This window comes from Meleagris gallopavo, chromosome 2 (assembly GCF_905368555.1).
Source record: "Meleagris gallopavo chromosome 2, MGAL_WU_HG_1.1, whole genome shotgun sequence".
In the NCBI taxonomy this organism is placed as follows: Eukaryota; Metazoa; Chordata; class Aves; order Galliformes; family Phasianidae; genus Meleagris; species Meleagris gallopavo.
Genome location: NC_139405.1, coordinates 2,084,176 through 2,103,408, shown reverse-complemented (window position 1 = coordinate 2,103,408; position 19,233 = coordinate 2,084,176). Strand labels below are relative to the sequence as shown.

Genomic DNA, 19,233 nt, shown 5'->3' with positions numbered 1-19,233 from the left:
GAAAGTAGCACTCCACATGACACGCTGAATTCTTTACTGTAGTAAATTGTTGGCAGTTTCACTCATTTGTACCGTGTTTAAAGTATGCGTGCTGGGATGTGACAGTTCTCCAGATTCTGGTGACCTCCTTTAGGCACACGAGCACCAAATGAGCTGAGGCAGTGGAAGCACAAAACGTTGATGTTATCAGAAGTGAGGTGATATTTGCCTTCCTATGAAATGACATTTTTCCTTTTTCTGGCCACAAGGAGGTAAAGGATGGCTCCAGAGCAGCAGGCTGTGCAGCCTTGTGTCTTCTCTCCTCTCTGGCCATAAGGTAATGGCTCAGGGTCAGGGCAAACAGTAGTACTCTCCGCTCCTGATACCTCCAGCCTCCAAGTATTGTCAGCTTGAAAGACTTTCTTTGCTTCCAGTGGGTTGTGTGCTTTGCTTATCCACTGTACTACCAGTTTTCTCCAAAGTAGAAAGTTCTACACAAGCTTTTAACATCCATCAAACAAGTAGCATGTTCTACACTGACGGCTTTATGCTTTGGAGTTGGTCAAAAGGAGATCTGCCTATGGTCACTTTTTGCAGATCTGAGAACAGGAGCTAGAGGCAATTATGATTTCTAGAAAAATCACCCCGAGACTGTGCTGGTATGAGCATCTCCAAAGCTGGAAAAGTGAGATCGGGTGGACAGATGCTCAGAGTATGTTTCAATGTTGTTAATGATTTAGTTTTGTCATACAGTATTTGATTTGTAACAGACAGAAGCAGAAGTTGGCACAATAACCATTATGCTTGTTGTTATCTGTTGAACATAGTTTCACACAAACAGCAGAAAAATGAGCAGATCTGTTATCCTTGCAGCATGCTGCCTCGCAGTCTCCAGCCCTGCATTGCTTTCTCCTGCTGGGCTGTCAGTGCTACACGAAGCTTTTGGCTTCGTGCTCAAGGCATTGATACTTCCTTAATACTACCTTAATAAGGGGAAAAAAACTAAGCCCAACAAAATACCCAAATCCAGAAAAAAAATAAATGGAAAGTGTCCTTAGAAACCTAGAATTTCACATGACATCCTCAACCATTCTGAAATAGCAGAGGATAATCTAGCTTAAAGAACATTACAAATTGCTTGATAGATTGAGAACGGGCACTGTCACATGAAAACGGATAAAGCCAAGGCACAGATACGCCCTTGGCGTCTGATAGAATTTGACATAAACCAAAAATATCTACTAGCTTCAAGGGTGTGGACGTCAAAAGAAAAAGAGCTCAGCTATGTAAATACTGATGTTCTCTATTAACGTGTTAGAATGATGGATATGGAAACAGGGCAGATTGTCACGGAATTTTCCTAAAAGCAAGATGTTACTGCCTCTATCATAACGTGGAAAAAAGTTTTAGTCTCAGTCCTGTAGTGAAGCACTGCACAGCAATTACATTTTCAGTCGTGCTCTGAGCACAGGAAGCTGAAATAGAAATAGCTGAAATAGGGAAGTTGGCTTGGTAGGAACCCATCCGTGAGCATGGGAGTTGTTCAGAATTGCTGCTCTGATAGAAGTGTCTGGCAAAGAGAGTTGAGAAGGGGCAGAAATGGCATAACCAGGAGCCCCCCACACTGGTGGTTTGGCAGTGTTGGGTCTCAGCTGTCTGTTAGGCTAAATGATTCAGTCGTGTGTCTGTTCTTAAGAGGGCGTGCTCCATCTTAGCATCATTAACAGCCGTTGTGCATTGCTCAGAGCTCAGCAGTTGGGCTTTGGGGTTGTTAACACACATGGCATCACTCACTATTGGGCTGTGGACAGGAGAAATTCAGTATGTTTGGGTGTGAAGTGTATCTGTAAGAATTTGCATCCGTGACCCTTAGGATGTGCAGATAAGGCATGGCTTTCTGAGTAACCAGCAGCATTAGATAACTCAGTTGGGAAATGGTGGCTGCAACCTGAACAGCAGTGTTGGTTTGCTCTTTATTTATTGCTTTTTACTGATCTCTGATTAAGAATAGATGGATCATATAATCCTTCTCGTACTTTTTTTTTTTTTTTTTTAATTTTGCTGTTGCCATCACTGGTGACATTGTTTCATTATGTACTTCCAGTGCCTTCATCTCTTGTGTCCTTGGCTGCCTTTTCTGTTCAATTTTTCCTCTCAGCTCATGGCATCAAAGCATAAATATATTAAGAGATACTGAAATATATATGTATCTAGTCTGTGTGTCAAGAATACTTGCATAAATAAGGATTTGCTAGATCAAGCTTTTTGTAGCTGACCTAATTTTCAGTTTTAATCATATTACAAAAAGATTTAAATACATGTTTCACACTTCAGAGGGGTTAAGGAGCAAGGAGGCTTTGGTGAAGCAGGGCTGGGGCAGCAGAGACCTCCATGCTGGGAGAAGAAATAGAAGTGAGGGGATGGCTTTGCCAAGGGCTGCACACTGTCTGAGGAGCTCATACATGGTAACATGGAAAAGGACAAAAAACCCAAAGAGAATGCAGATGGGAATTTGTGAGAAGAGGGCTGTTGGGCACAACTGGGAAGCTGGACTTCAGCACAAAGCACAAGCCCACGTGGCAACGGGCATGTAACCGGTGGGTTCAGGGAGGGCTGGTGCCAAGGAAGGCAACCACTGGTCCCTCCAGAAGGATGGCTATACAGGGACCATCTTCGCAGAAAGCCATGGGAAGGGCTGAGATGCGCCAGGAGCTGTTGCCTCTGCCTCAGCCATGATAGCAATGGAGCAGCTCCTCCCAGGAGTGCTGCTGCTGGGCTGGACGTGGGTCTGGTGGGAGGCACCGTGTTGTACAGTGCTGATGGTTGGTAGGAGGCACCCTGTCATACAGAGTTAATGGAATGAGCTGTTCATCTCAGAAGGGCTCATCCAAACCATGCTTAGTGACTCTCCAGAGGTGCACCCATCACCAGCTATGAAGATCCTTATGCAGCAGAGCATGAAGAACCTCAGATTACCTCTCTCCCTTTTATTGCACAATGCTATTCTTAATCCTTGCTCTGTGCCTTGCTGTGTATTAATCATTTTTGACAAATTATGGTGTGTTGTCTTCCTGTTGTGTAAATTGCTATGCACTATCCACGTGTGCATATTTTAACCTGCTGCAGTCTTGTAAGAGCAGTAAGTGCCTCCTGATTTCCTGCTGCTTGTCTTTTATGGGCAGGCTGGCACCATGACTGATAGAATCATAAAGTCATTAAGGAGAAGAGCACTAAAATCATCTAGTCCAAACATTGACCCATCACCATTTAGGTATCAGAGGAAGCTGGTGCCCAAATTTAGCTGCGCTGTTGCCAGTGCAGCTTTGCATGTCTGTGGCAACAGGCAGTACTGCCCCAATAGCCATGGGTTCCATGCCATTAATCACCCAAAGTCCAATTTCTGTGTTGGCATGGCTGTGTGAGTACAGGTGTGGTGGTAGGACGGACATCTCAGGGAAGGCTGGGCAGCTCATTGGATGGGGAATGTGTACCTGTTGAGCTTGCAGCTCTGTACAGGGAGGCATGAGGCTTACTACAGCCATTCTGGACCAAGAGGACATCTTTTCTCTTGCAGGTGACAAGTGCTACTTGCTGTGGCACATTTCTTTTAGGTGTAGCGTTTTAATAGCAGAAACACTGTGCAACCCAAGAAATGCACCATAAGAAAACTCTGACATGCTTTTGGGGACTGATTGTGGACCTTCTCCTTGGAATCAGCGCGGGGGAAATAAGGCCACTGAAGGCAGCACAGAGGTGCTCTTTCAGTACTGGTACCATGGGAAGTCTCGTTCTCCATAACCAGCCACATGCTTTCAGGAAAGTCTGAGAGGTTGCCCGTCAGTAGAGAGGGCAGGATTTTGGCCTGCCGCAAGCCTGTGCAGCATAGCAGTGTGTCTGCGTGTGCGTGGGATGAGGAGCATGGTCTGCCAGCAGCGCTGTGTCTGGGCTCTTGGGCACACGTTGCCTGACCTTGGCCTCTCTCAGGGTCCTGGGCACGTATGTCTGGGTTCAGGGAGCACTTGAGCCATGCCAAGGCAGCCAGCTGCTAGCAGAGGACACCATTACCTGCCCTGCCCTTGAGAGGAGCAGCACTTGGCAGCCATCAGAGAGGGAACCTGCGGCCAGCATGACGCAGAGCCAGGCCGTGACATCAGCGTACGCAAGCAGAGCTGTGTGGATAATACGAGTTTTTCTCTTTTTGATTTTAGAATCAACCTTGTCCTATGTTAGGCAGCTGGAGGCAAGAGTAAGACAGCTGGAGGAGGAAAATCGCGTGCTGCCCCAGGTGGGTGACTTTTGCTGTGGGAACAGTAGCCGGCAGCTAGACAGCAGCGCTGACGGCCTGCTGCTCGAGATCAGCTCAGTGTTACGTGTCCTTGGGCGCTGCTGCATCTGGACACTCAGATTGATCATCTGGGGAATCAAAGACACTCACATCTTTTGTTCATCTTGCTTGGGACTGAGTGGGTATTTACTGAAGGCTGTGACAGTACTTCATGCATTTTTCTCCTTTGCGGGCGTTGATAACTTGCTAAGAAAAATTCACTAGAAGCCATTGCTTATAGTTAAAAATTAATGTGAGGAATGAAAGTAAGAGAAGAGAACCTGTACACTCCGGTGTTATTCCAAGTTCTTCTTGTCATTAAAAAATCAAGTATTTTTTTGAGGTTAATCAAAATATTTTGCTCTGGAAAGCCAATGTTTCAAGTAATAATAATTGTTTTATATTATTTCTATATTCTATGCATAAAAACAAAAAATCAAATTGAATAAATAAGTAAATCTGAAGTTAAAGGTTCTCTCAATATAAGAATGGAAAATATAGAATTTCATTAAGAATGAATCAAAGACATTTGTCATTTTCTTATTATACCGATGCATATTTCTATCGTGTTTCATTAAATAATCCTTAGGAAAATCTGTAGTGTCTCCAAATGAAGGTGCTCACTGGAAAATAAAAGAAGTTGTGCTTAGTTTAAAAGAAGACATTAGTCTGAAGAGTAGAAGTGCTTTTTATTAAACATACTATGATTCAAGACAAAAATTAAGTGTGTTAAGAAATAAAATCCAGTGACTCAGATATATCCGTTTGTATCACCCAAAATGCAAATTGATTAGCTAGATGATTTCAGCCAGGGTAAGGATTTCTTTTCTTTTGGTTGATTTTAAGCCAAGCTTCTTTCTCACCCATAATATGACAGTTGGAAGGGCCTCTGTAGCTCTTGTTTTGCTCTTGACTTGCTGTATGACCATGTACCATTTATTTAACTTCTCTGTACCCAAATTTGTTGATTGGATGAGAAGTACTGCAAGCATGTCTGAATGTCTCCCCATGAACATGCATCCAGCCATCAGTAGGAAAGACAACAGTTGATCGTCGGTGATAAAGAATATTTTCTTGACGAAAAAGCTGCTTGAAGCAAACATGAACAGAGTTGTGATTTGTTTCAGGTGTGGGATGGCTTTGGGGATAAATTGTGCAGAAGATTCTTTGTGGGCAGAATCTTTAGAAATGATGGTGTGTTTTATCTGTGTAGGGCCAGGGGTGCTCAGGCAGAGTCCCAGTGATGTGCATTTCCTGATCTTGCCAGAGACTGGAACAGCCGAGCTGTGCATGTAGAGTTCATTAGAAATCTCAAATGGGTGCCAAAGCCAGAAAGCATCGCTCGTGAAAGTAGAGCCTGAGCGTGTAGGTGCCACACATTGCTGTTGTGGGGCTGCAGGTGTGCTGAGCTGCAGCTGCTTTGTGTTTTAAGTACACAGGTCCAAGTTTGTCTCACGATTGGTTCTGTTGGCACCGGGATCTGCAGTAGAGTTCTGAAGTTTCCTGACATCTCTGGGCACTTTGCTGTGAGGGATGATGAGCGATGTTGATTCACATTTCACAAGATATCTCACTCACCTTTCCTCCTGAAGAGAGTCCTTGTTTTTAGGAGGAATGCAGACAGCAGCTCACTCTGCCCGTGCTCTCCGTTCAGGTGTTGCATTTCCCCAAGTTCACTCTGGCAGTTTGTTGTTCCTGTGACTAACACCATGGTCGTGCTGTCAGCCACAGTCAGGTCCCACCTCACAGGCGAGGACATGGAATGGAAACCCCACAGCTCCTGGCACTGATTCCCTTCCTCTGAATGGGAGGAGTGGGAGTTTATTAGGCTTCAAGCCAGACTAAGAGCTTTTGACAAATCAGCTGAAAACACCCAACAAGTGACACAACTGATGAAGGTTTTTTGGCACAGCTCTCACTCAGTTCCAGTGTTGTGCCTTAAAATTTCACCAGTGCTGCAGCAAGAGTGTGCCTTTCACTTGTGCATCACTGCCCTGATGGCATCCTGGTGTAGGGGCAGTCGAGACTTTTTCACTCCTCGTGCTGTGCTTTTCTTCTTTCTCCCCTCTCCTTTCAGCATCCTTTCTTTCCCTCCTTTTCTGCTTTTGTGTCACTCGTGAAAATGCACCAGCACATTTATTAATGCCCTCTTCAGACAAACTATTCCATCTACACCTAGACATGGTTTTTTTTCTATTTTATTTTGCTTCCTTTCTCTTACCCCATGCATGTGTGTTTTCTTTTCAAAATCTCGTACACCCCTATTGTAAAGGTTTATTAATATATAGTGGCAAGAACAATTCCAGAGAAGATGTTTTTAAGTGTTGAGATCAAATGGAAAATGAGTTTTAGTTTGCTGTGCTGTACTGAAGGAGTTCCTTGTCAGCAGAAACGCAGACACACCACTGAGTCAATATTAAAGTTTCATCAGGTAATAGGAAAGGTATAAAATGCACATATTCGCTTAAGCATGCTAATGCCTCTGCCCATGTGGCAGAGTTGTTCTGGTGGTGGCTAACAGCACAGAACTGGGCTTGAGAGTCTTGAGAAGCTGTAGATGATTGTAGGTTTGCTCTGTTGCAGAGGGCCATAATCAGATTCATAGAATCAACAGAGTAGGCAAAGATCTCCAACGTCTTCTAGTCCAACTGTCATTCAGTGCTGTGTGAGGTCAGAGAAGAGGAAGGGAATGGGTTTTTCCTCCTGTCCTCAAGGACCTGCTTGGGGTCTGGTTGTTATCCAGGTCAGGCAGCAGTGGAGAAGGGCCACGGTGCAGTGAAACTCAGGTGAGCTTTGGGTGGAAGGATGAACGTAGCCGTACTCCCCGTGGCAAGCAGCAGCTGTGCGGGTAGGTCTGCAAAGCAGGCTCTTCCATTCTCCTAGGGCACCTTGTTTTCAGGCACCACCAGTGTGGCAGAGTGCCTTCTCCCCTGCTTTAGCTGCAGTGCCTCAGAAGGTTGGACTGCAGCCGGTAGTGCTGAGGGGGCTACGAGCCCACGGGAGGTGGAGAGGAACAGCAGAGCTGCGTTCAGAGTGGCCCCAGCCTGTCCTGGATGGAGCTTCCCCAAAGAAGGCAGTGCGCTGTGCTGCCTTTTGGAGTGGCCTCACCATGGACATCCCTGAGCTGCACGATGGACTGCAAAACTTGCCTTATTTTTTTAGGAAAAGCTTATGTCTCCTCTCAATGACAGAGGGAGGAGGGAAAAGGTTATCCTGAACCAGTGTTCTTTTTCTTTTTTTTTTCCCTTCTCAACTGGCAAGTAACAAGAGATGGTCCAGGCCCTTTCAGTTTCTGACCATAAATAGGATTTTTGTGCAGGAAGGTAGGCACTTTCCAAGATTGATGGTGTGCAGCTGGGTCTTCTGGTGAGGACGCCAAGTTGTGCAAGCTGTGCCCAGGACAAGGGTGCTTATCAAACACTGGTGTGGGCAAGAGTGTGTGACAGCAGTGTGTAGAGAAGAAGAGAATTTAGAGAAAGAGCAATTTGGGCAAAAATGTTTGCTTTGCCCAATGAATTCCAGGCTGTAGTTGCTCCATGGCACCAGGGCAGGAGCGGCTCCCTGCAGGGCTCTGCCTGTGCTGCTGCTGCTGAATGTCCATGAAGCTGCGGCATCCCTGGGGATCAAGTTCTGCTGCTGACATCCAGAACAATGCACAGTAGTACAGCTCTGCTGTAGCCAGACCAGAATTCTGTGCGTATTCTAATGAAGATACCCAGCCATAATTAAGAAAATGTGCTAGGAGCAAACAATGGATCTGGATCGCAGTTACAGCTCCCTGGGCTGTGCTCGGTTATGACAGCGAGTAATTCCAGAGAGCTGCAAACAGCACAGTCCTCACAGGGTTGGTCTTAAACTGGGGGAAGTGAGATCAGGGTCTGGCATCCACATGTCAGTTAACTGGAGATATCCCTGGATTTTGTGAGGGTAGAATTTCAGGGCCGATAAGCTCAGCTGAAACGTTATGGAAATGTGGACATCTGTCATATAATGACAGTGAATGCGTTTGCAGAAGATATTCTTGGCAAGCCCCCAACTTAAATTGCTTCAATTTTATTTGTTGCATAGGAGGAGGGATCAAGAGGCAGAGATGGAAAGAGCTTTCCTTCTTCTAACTCCTCGTCCTTGTAAGGCAGCTGTGCCTTTTAGTAAAGGGGAGAGGAAGCATTGCAGTATATTGCCCTTGAGCAAACAAAGCTACTGGGGAGCCCAGCTCCTGCAGCACCAGAGCCATGGAGCGGCTGTGGTCAGGGCTGGGGCTGAGCTGCTCTGCTTCATGTCATGGGGCCATGTCTGTCTATTTCCTTCTTCCTCCATCCCTGAGTCTCCTTTCATTTCCACCTCCTTCTGTTGCACCTCTTTCTTTTCCAGCACTGCTTCAGGCGCTTTCTTGGTGGTTGGTTGGGTTTTTGTTTGTTTGCTTTCATCCTTGCTGGCCTTTTCCAGTCCTGGTGTGTTTGAGTGTGAAGCAGCAGGCCTGATCCTTAGGCACATACTCATTTATTTTTAAATCCTTCCAACACTTTTCAGTTTCCCTCTTTCTTCCCCCTTCGATTGCATTCTATTTCAACCTACATTTCCAAACCTTTCAAAATCTTTTTGCTGAGATAGGTATTCTTGATTTCCCTCTGCGTGGCCTGGTTTTAGTTAGAAATCTAATTAGAAGATGGGAAGTGTTTGGTTAGTACTTTTTTTGTGTGTGCAATCTGTCACACACAGTTCGATCTCCTCCCTTTCATAGCATGTAGTAGAACAGCGAAGCCAACCAAGATGTAATTCAAACCCACTGAACTCATCATGTCATCGAATATTTGCTGAAAGTAAATCAAGAGCGTTTCCTCACACTGTTTTTTCATATGATCTCATCCCCAGTTTAAATTAATAGGCTCGTTGGTCTGGAAAGAGGTTTATGAAGGGCCATTGAACACAGAGGTGCTGTAGACTTGCCCCCTCAGCAACCTGAGTGGCTTTCAATGTGCCACAGGGGCTGTGGGTCTGGCAGCACGATGCAAAGCAAAGGTCCTCTTGGGAAACAGGAATTGTGGTGAATAGCCACGGTGTTCAAAACCAACGTGTTTTAATTGACAGAAAAATTCCTCAGAAAAACTGTCACTGATTACTGGCTCAAGAGATAGAGTTTGTGGTTGGTTCCCTCCATGAAAGAACCACCTGTTCTACCCAGGGGTCTCCATTCTGACCGTAGCTGTGCCACTGGCACTCCAGGAGCATGATGGAGATGCTACATTTCTGTTCATCTGATTTTTTTTGTAATGTGGCCTTATGGACTTGAGTGAGATTTCCCATGCTTTCTCTTCACTAAAGAGTTGCACATTGGCTCTGGATGTTTAGTAGATGTACTTGCAATAGCAAAATGGTTGTGCGTGTTTAGTGATTGCACTTCTGTTACCTTTGTGGTGAAATGCACAGAGGATCTGATGTGGTTTTTACCTGCTTCTGGCAATGCTTTCTGCAGCCCTATAATCTGCACTTTTGACTCTGAGTAATGAAACCATGCTGCAGCCTGGGCGGAAGGGTGGGCAGTTGGGAAGGATGTAGGATGAACCAGCACAGTTGGTTCTGATGTTGATCTCGTGTTGTCTATTCAAAACAGCTCAAGATGTTTAAAGTCAGTGCAGATTTCAGCACTGGAGCTATGGAAACATGATTTCATCCCTTACTGTCTGCTTTGGTCCTACTTCCACAGTAGTGAATGAAAAGCTCTGTCCAAAACACGTGGGCATCTGGGATGCCTACTTTGAGTGAAATGGGTTTCTCCTCCTATCCTCAAGGTCCTGCTTGGGGTCTGGTTGTTGTCCAGGTCAGGCAGCGGTGGAGAAGGGCCACGGTGCAGTGAAACACAGATGAGCTTTGGGTGGAAGGATGAACGTAGCCGTACTCCCCGTGGCAAGCAGCAGCTGTGCGGGTAGGTCTGCAAAGCAGGCTCTTCCATTCTCCTAGGGCACCTTGTTTTCAGGCACCACCAGTGTGGCAGAGTGCCTTCTCCCCTGCTTTAGCTGCAGTGCCTCAGAAGGTTGGACTGCAGCCGGTAGTGCTGAGGGGGCTACGAGCCCACGGGAGGTGGAGAGGAACAGCAGAGCTGCGTTCAGAGTGGCCCCAGCCTGTCCTGGATGGAGCTTCCCCAAAGAAGGCAGTGCGCTGTGCTGCCTTTTGGAGTGGCCTCACCATGGACATCCCTGAGCTGCACGATGGACTGCAAAACTTGCCTTATTTTTTTAGGAAAAGCTTATGTCTCCTCTCAATGACAGAGGGAGGAGGGAAAAGGTTACCCAGAGGGCATGCACGAAGATTCCATCTCCTACCAACATGTGTTGAGATGGGATTGTGCCGTGTACGGCAGAAGGGCTGTGGAGGAGAGGTGCCTGGAGCAGCGTGATTCACAAGGCTGTGGGATTTTCTCGTGGTCAGGAGGCTTTAGATGTGCAATCTATTCTAATTTTCCAAGCCTCTTGGTAATAGTATTTTCATTTTACCACCCAAAACTGGCCAAAATCTTGCTGGCCTGGGAGTCAATAAAGAAACAGAATACTTTGACTCATAAAAAAGAAAACAAACCAAAAACCAACCCAAAGCTGAGGGAATTTAATCCTAAACCTGAAGCGCTCCATTTTGCTTTATTACCCCTTTTCCCTCCTCTTTCATTTCCTTTCCAAAGTAGAGCATTAAGTCAGATCCATCACTAGCAGATCTATAAATCCTTCCCAAAGAAAAGTAAGTCCTAAATCTTCCTCCGTAGATCACAGCAAATTGATAACAGTCGATGCGGAGTGTTGTAGGGTAATAGCACTCCGGCTTTGGACAGGACTGCCTTTCATTCAGGTATTTTAGGGAGACCAGTTCTGTGGAGTTGAGTCTCATGCCACCTCTCCGTGCCCTTCTCATCCCAGCTCTGCTTTCACCTTTCCTGTAGTTCAGTCGCTGGATGTGATGCGTTGCTCTGTGGGTAAATCAGTGCCGAAGGGGCACTGGATCTGATCAGAGGCTCTTCCCACTGTCATTAGTTGCCTTTCACATCTGCGTTTGCCATGTGATCCTGCAGGAATTACTGCCACGTTATTTCTGAATGTGACGGTGTTTCTGATTCTGTAAGAAAGGAACTTTTCCTCTCTCTCTCTCTCTTTGAAATGTTTGTTTTCTTGTTCTTTACCTTCCTCATTTTCAAACAAAATTCAGCACAACGAGTGGCAGTGAAGGACCCTCCCTGAAGAGTGGGTCAGGCTGGCAGTAGCTTGGCACTGCTGTCAGGGTATTTTAGCCAGCAGCTCCATCAGGTTCCCTTGGCACTGCAGGGCTGCAGGGAGTGCTGTCTGTCCTGCAAAGTTCAACCTGCATTTATTTAGTGGCACCCTGCCAAATCCTTCCCAGCACCCCCTGGTGAGAGAAAGTCCTCCACGTTGTCATTCTTTGGTGCAAATCTGGAACAGCCACAGCTGGAGAAGGAGTGCTGGCTGCTCCAGCCCCTTCCCTGCTCAGCCTCACTTTGCAGCACAACTTAAAAATGTTCTCTGAGTCAAAGTTAAAAACCTCCAAAATGCCTGGGATAAAATTAGATGTTCTGAAATCCTTCCCCTGAAGTCAAAGTCGTCTCTCTGAACCTCACTTTTGTGAGGAGGCGTACCAAAATTTTATTGCTCTGCCCTGATTTTCCAGATGGATGCCCTTGGGGGCTGGATTGTGTGGGTGATGCTCAACAGTGGTGCTTAAGATACCCATATGGATGTTGGTTACTGTGGCTCAAAAGGAGGGTGACTTTGGAGTAAAACATGCCTTCAGTGCTTCTCAGCATTAAAAAAAAATAAAGATGACATCTGTTTTAATTAGTTACCAACCCTTTTCTTTATTAAATAGTCTTTAATTTTTTGCGAAGGATCCCATTAGGATGCCAGGAGGGTCAGAGGGGAGTTACTGCTCAGCAAACGAGCCAGCTAGCATCAGTGGACATGGCTCAGCTTCTCAGCAGTCTGAATCAGTGGTAAATGCTCTGAAGGTAACGCTCCTCCCGTACAAAACATCTTGTCTGTTCCTCAACATGTGTCATATTGTCCTGGCAACATTCCTGTGTGCACCACCGGGATGCTGCTGTCATTAGCAGGATTGTTTTTCTGTTTGTCACTCATTGCATTTGTGAGCTGTGTGTTCTGGGGGCAGGGGCAGGCCACTGCCATGGGACGGTGCCAGCTGTAGTGAACTTACATTAGTACTGCCTTTGTTTGAAGATGGAAGTGGTGGTTTTCTGAGTAAGCAAGTCCTTCTGCTTCATCTAGAATACACATTTGTTCTCTGGGGAAGTGTAATGGAGTACTGTAGCTTATAGAGAGAAAACCTGTATTGCAAAGGTGGAGCCAGCATGCATGGTGTATTCATAATACAGTGAGCAGAATATTGGACTGAAGACCATACGTTGCTGCTGAAACTTGTGAGAGCAGCCCTGATTTGCTCTGAAGTCAGGGTTGGATTGCCAAGACCTAGCACAGAATCATAGAATCACTAAGAAAAGACCTCTAAGATCATCTAGTCCAACCCACTCCCACCATGCCACTCACTCATGTTGCTCAGTGCCACATCTCCATGGTTCTTGAACACCTCCAGGGCCGGTGGCTCCACCACTTTCCCTGGGCAACCTTTTCCAATGCCTCACTGCTATGTTGCATTGCTATGGGGCAATTAAGACAAGCACTGTGGCAAATCTGCTTTCCCTGACTGCGCTGCGCTCCCTAGCACATCTCCTGCTGCCACCTGGGAAATAAAGCTACAGATTCTGCCAAGACACTACACGTATTTGTTGAAAAAAACCTTCTGCAGTCCTCTTAAAATACCCATTGGCAAAGGTACTTTACTGAATGGAACTTCTAACAGCAAGCTCTTGACAACCTGTAATAGCTGGTTAGTGTAAGTGAAATATTTGAACAGTGGCTGATACCTCGGTTGCTGAAATAGATTGATAAGAAGTACACAGAATTTAGTTCAATATGATATGAAATCTCAGCTTTTAGTTTGCTAGGAGGTCTTGCAGCAGGCAGAAATAGATATAAATGATACTGTTATTTTTGAAATGGAAAGCGAGCTGTCAGCCAAGCAGACTGCCCAAACTTCCCATCTCCAGACAGAGAGCAGATCCTGCTGCTTCCTGGGAAAGCAGCTCGGGTTGGATCCTGCTTTCTTTGCAGACTGGAGTTTACAGTTGTGGGATGACAGCAGTCAGCTGACTGCCTGAATTAATGTTTTAGTAGGGATGCAATGTTGGTTTGTATTGATAAGAATTTTCTTATGTGGCAATAAATGAGGGATGCGGTGGGAGTCAGCTGGCCTCAGCTTATTCTTCAGAAGAGTAAAATTTGCAAGTGAGACGAAATCTGGCAGCTGTGTGATGACACATCTGTACTTTCCTGCCTACACTGTTGCTTTGCAATTAATGGATAAAAAGCATTTTCAAAAATATTTAGTAGCAATCCATGAGAGTTCTCAGGATATAAGTAGCACCACTTCAAAACTGCTAGTATGCTATTGTCGATATTGTCAATTCATTTTTGTCAGTCCCAGGTACATACTTGTCTTCTGCCTTGCCTCTCTGCTCCCCAGCCATTCAGGGTTCTGTTGCTGGCATTGAAGTGCTGCCTTTGCTTCCAGCTTTATGATTTACGTCTGATTTGACCCTTGCTATGTTATTAGACTTTTCAAACAGTCGGTTGTTTCCTTCCTGCTTTCACTTTTTCTTACATTCATCTAGTCAGCCTGTGTTAAAAGCACAGTGGATTTGTGGTAAACTTATCATTATGTTTCTTTTCTTATCATTATGTTTCATTACAGTCCCTTCTCACAGTTTTGCTCCAGATTCCTATTCTGCATGTTTTTGTTTGCGTGAAACACTGGCACAGCACTGTTCTGCCTGTGAACACAGTGGCATGGTGACTGGCTTGATGTTGGGCTTCATAGTTTTGGTACCAAATTGCCATTTGGATGCAAAAGTCTTGTTGTCGGTTCTTCACCAACATTATATCAAGATAATGGAGGTGGGAATATGGTATTTATGCCACCTCATCCAAAATATGTTTGAGAATGTTTTTGCTTTGTGTTTATATGCTTGCATTGTCTTAGGGGAATGTAGCAGTACGTAGCAGCAGCTTTAGAGGCAGTTTATCACATTTTTAGTGAGCGTGGAAGGTAATTTCAAAGCTCAGGAATGTTTGCATTAAGTCTGGAGAGGTCAGGTGGCTTTCTTGATGATTTTCTTGATGTTTTTCATGATGAGTTTCCTCTGATCACCGGTAAGTTTTGCTCACAAGGCTGCAACATGCTCACTGGAAGGTTGGGATGCCGTGTGGGGTTGGTGGGGCAGCAGGACAGGGGATCTCAGAGCCCAGGGAGCTCCACCAGTATTTCACACTGCACGAGAAGTGCCACCCACAATTAGGCCCAACTTCCAGGGAGGGGGTTTCTCCTCCTTTTGTTTCTGTGTGTTGGAAGGAAGCTAGAAAGGAATTGCCACGATGTTACTGTGAACCTCTTAGCTGTCCTTTATTTGGTGAAGGCTTCTGCTCAAATGTTGAACCACGTCTTTGGACTTTTTATTCTGCCGTAAGTATTTAAATTGCATTCAAGAATGCTCAGGTATTACATCAACTCTTGAGTGCTTGCAAGCAAAAACCAATTTCATTAGTGCTGCATGACAAGTCAGCGCTGAACTGGTGAGCTGAGAAGAGGGTGAACTTAGATGCAAATCCAGAGCGCCAAACAACTGTGTGTGCAGGAGACAGCAGGATGTGCAGCTGCTGTGGCTGAGCAAAGAGCTGTACATATGCCAGCACCAAAGGAGAGTTTGGCGACAAATCTTCAGAACTGGAGCCTGTATTGCCTCTGTTTCTGAAAAGGATGCAAATAGAATGACTGTGATGCCTTTGAGACCCACGTCTCTGTTGCCCTGTATGCATATGCAGAAGTGGTTTCTGATAACGATTTGTCTGTTTTCTACCCAGAAATATGGCGTATTTCTTTTGACCACACCTTGTCAGTTCTGCTTAGGATGTCAGCTTTGCAGGGCTATCTTGTATGCATGTGTTCCTTCCTAGCAATCAGAGGTCATTTGTTCAACTGGAAATGAAGGACTTTGAGAAGTGTCATCTTTTCACTTATTATTGTGTCAGCAGGAGCTGCTCGGTAAATATTGTCTAATGTTTATTGACCAGAGCAATTGTTGAAAGGTATATCTGTACAGTGTGCCTTCTGACAAAAGGCATTGGAGTGGCTTTGCCTCTTGGTAAGTAGTTAGGAAGAACAACCAAATATCTTAAAGAAACACTTGTCTGATCACATCCAGCCATTAAAGGGTTATTTTGCCATCTCCTGCACAGAGACCTTAGGGCAGTTCTGTCCTTGGTTGTCAGCAGTAGGAGCCAGGGCTCGTGTCTTTTCAGGCTATTAACATTGCAGGATCCAGCTTCTCTGTGTTTATTCATTGCCAGCTCGCTCCTGGGATTTAGGCACAAATAATAAATAATGACAATGGAAAAGCCTTTCTCAAGACATACTGCTGTTGCTCCGGAGATTAATGAGCAGCTTAATAGAAGCTATACATTAGCTGGTTGCTAGTTGATAATGATTACTAAACACAAAGAATATTGAATTGCACCACGCAGTGCAGTAGTGATCACCACTCTTCTCCTGGTGGCCCCTGGCTGTGCCTGGGGACATGATGCTCACTGTGGATTCCCCTGCTTCTCTTGGCTCATCTCATTATATATGACTCATCATCAAACACATTCCTGAATGAATGCTTTCTGCTACAATTTCTCTGCTTTTTTAGTTCCTTAAGTGTAACATGGATGTTATGCAATCATGGAAGGGAGTAGATGTGAGCAGGAAGAAGGAAATCTTTTAACGTCTAGTCCACGCTAAGAAAACTACTTGATAAATTTACTAATGGGTAGATTTCACTCTGCTTCAACATAACACACAGGCAGTGCTGCATGCATGATTCCTTTGAGCTCAAGGAAGAATGAATGAAAGCAAACACTTAACGCCCTGCTTGATTTTAAGAGAGCAAGTAAGGTCTTTGAAAAGAGAAACGAGATGAATTTCTCTGTGCTTCTTTAACTGGACGTGTTTAGACTCTGCTGGAGTGAGTCCTGTGCTTCTGAATTGTGTTCTTCAAGAGACATGGCATGGGAAATGCCTGAATGAAATTTCCGTAGAGGCCTGTAAATGCCCTCAGCCTTGTGTCTGAAGCATAAGGAGCCCTGGTGATGCACGTGTTGGTCCATTTGTCTCCATTTTTAACCATTTTTAGAGGCATGTGCTTTCCCCATTTGGAAGGAACGTTTTACCTCCTGGGAAGCACTCTTTTCCTGTTCTGTGTCCTTCCCCTCTGTCCTTTCCTGCACTGCATGGTCTGTGTAAGGGATGTGTGGCGTGTCCCAGTGCATGCCTGTATGAACACTGGTCCGTCCCAACTGGTGCTAATGGTCTCTCTTTCCATCCCTCCCTTTAGGTTGTGTGGAGGAAACTTGGAGATGCTGCAGGGTCGTGCCCTGGAATTAGGCAACATCTGTCAGGAAACCAATACAAAGGACCGATGTAAAAGGCCTCAAGCACCTCCTCTGCCTGAAGAGAAAGAATTGGAACTGCTGACGAGAGACAACTGGCGGTGTGCTCAGCACCATCCTGGCTGATGATGGGTGCCCTTGTGCACTGCGTGGGCTGCACTGAGGGCTCCTCGAGGTGGTGCTGGGGGGTCTGTCAGAGGAGCTGGCTTTGCAGTGACCCACGGACTGCTGTCTCAGTATGCTGGCTAGTGAAACGCTGCCGCCGTGTCGTCCCTTCAGCACCGCATTTAGAAGCACTGAGATATTTCCATTCCTAACTAAAAGATGATAGGGGTTTTGCAGCACTTACGTGAAAGGAGTCGTTATTTTGGTCAGTGAGTCTCTAGTAAGTCTGAACAAATTTTCCACTAGATTTACCAGTTTTTCACCAGACTGGAGAGACGTTGATGAACTGTTGTGCCTTTGGTCCCCACAGTTTTGACAAAGTCATTTCTTAGCAACTCACACTTCAGTCTATAAGGTATCAGCTAATGGTGCTTAAGCAATTTACGGCTGATTATTATTATTATTTGCTTCGGTAGAATACCTGCCTTTGGAGGTGCTAAAAGACCATAATGTCTCCTAACCAGCCAGTAGTGTAGCATAACTACAGTACTTGTAGTGAAACACGATTTCTTTCTAAATGAAAGTGAAGATAGCTTTCTGTTCAATTTACTTTGATGCGAACCTTCTGAAGATGTGTCTGACGTTCACGGCCCTGCCACAAACAGAACACTGAGGCATCGCCGTTACAGGTCTCAAATCAGAATTTCCATCAGAGTTTTTTTCAGAAAGTATTTTCCAATTGTCAGGATGCTAATTTCTACTGTTTAATTTAGAAACATGCTGGTTTATTTAACAAGAGTCTGTAAGAATAGAAATGTAAAGGATTGTACTGCATCATGATAAAGCTTTTCTCGCTACCATAGCATTCTTTGAAAGAAGAAGGTTTTATTATACTTGGAGCATGTCTTTCATTATTACGAGGCAGAAAGCTCATGTTCAGACTGCCTGAGGTTTGACCAGAAGATGACCTAGATGTGCTTAGTTTATTTTTTACCTCTGTGTATACTAGTTGTGTGTATCAAACTGCAATGATAGGTATTTTGTGTCTATCTAAGAGCAACAATAGTTTCATGTATGAATGTGCAACAGGCTTGTGACTGCTGTTGCTTAACTTTTTACCGTAGCCAAGCATTAAAAAAATAATAAAAGTTAAAGAAAAAAAAATAGGAATGCAACAATTCCTGGGTTTCTTTCTGGTTTCTTCTTGGTTCCGAAGGTTTGAGTCTGTCAGAATCAGTTTTCTCTGAGCTTGCAACATGCTGTGTTTGTGAGCTATTTGCGGTGGAATGTAGCTCCGTTGCTGTACAATCTTTTGTTGTGTAGGAATATGGTGTAAAAATCTGCTAACTGTCTTCAGAAAAAAAAAAAACAACAAAAAACCGTGTTAGTTTGCAGCAGCAATTAGACTGGTTTCTGTTGTTATTTTTGCTTGGTACCATTCAATATAAGGCCTCCGACCCAGCACTGATTTCCCAACAGAATTCCTGTTTGCTCCGTCTGCTTCAGTTGGACGTGCCGTTGGCCTTGCGTATCAAAACGTTGCCCTCTTGCATAATTTCTCACATATATAACCCAGGTCCAGCAGCTGTCTGCTGTCTTTATGTGTTGTTTTCTCCCGTTCATATCGTTTGCATAGTAAAACTTAAATTGTTGTATTCCTATGTATCTATATATATGTATGAAAATGTAAACCATGTGCTTGTGCCTGCAGTATGTATGTGCAGGGGCAGAGCTGAGGGACACTGGTCTTTTGACACTATACTTGTGTAAATTTTGATACTGTATTAAACTATTTTTTTACAGTTCCACATACGACTGGGTATCAAGTATCTGTGTTCATCTTAGCAACGGTAATAAATTATAGAATCTCACCATTGTTTGCTCTCCTTTAATGACCAAAGCCGGGAGATACATCGCTCTTGGAGTGATTTGAAGGAGCTTTCCGAAATGTTACTGCTTGACTGAGATGTTAGCTGCATGTGGTGGGTTTTTGTTCACCTTCTCTCCAGCTGTCTCCAGTAATCCTAGCTCCATGGACTTGCTTGTACCTTATGAGCTAAATGCTGTAGCTATGCTTGAAGTCCTTGAAGTCCTAGCTGTGCTACAAGGGCAGCCCTGGGGTATCTGCTTGTGGTTGTTCTGGTCCCATTCTTGTGCAGGGCTGCTTCAGAGCAGGGATGGGCCATGTGGAACTCCAGGAGCCTTTTTCCCAGGTAAGAGACACGAAGAGTGCTGGTAGTGCTGGGAGAGAGGCCCTCTGTACCTGCT

The 19,233-nt window shown here is 45.0% G+C and overlaps 1 protein-coding gene across 6 annotated transcripts in view; it reads left to right on the top strand.

Moving 5' to 3' along the window:
- CCDC85A (coiled-coil domain containing 85A) overlaps positions 1–18,836 on the top strand; it is a 62,344-nt gene extending 43,508 nt beyond the window's left edge. For 3 of the 6 annotated variants that reach the window (XM_085218558.1, XM_085218559.1, XM_085218556.1), the window contains one exon: positions 16,806–18,836. Coding sequence is in view for 3 of the 6 variants with exons in the window: in XM_085218556.1 (XP_085074682.1) it covers positions 16,806–16,855 (50 nt within the window). In the remaining 3 variants the exon portion in view is untranslated. Of the gene's footprint in view, positions 1–4,187; positions 4,265–12,188; positions 12,309–16,805 lie in introns of all 6 variants that reach the window. The other 3 variants (XM_085218554.1, XR_014881792.1, XM_085218555.1) reach the window with 3 other exon arrangements.
- Positions 18,837–19,233: the final 397 nt, after the last annotated feature.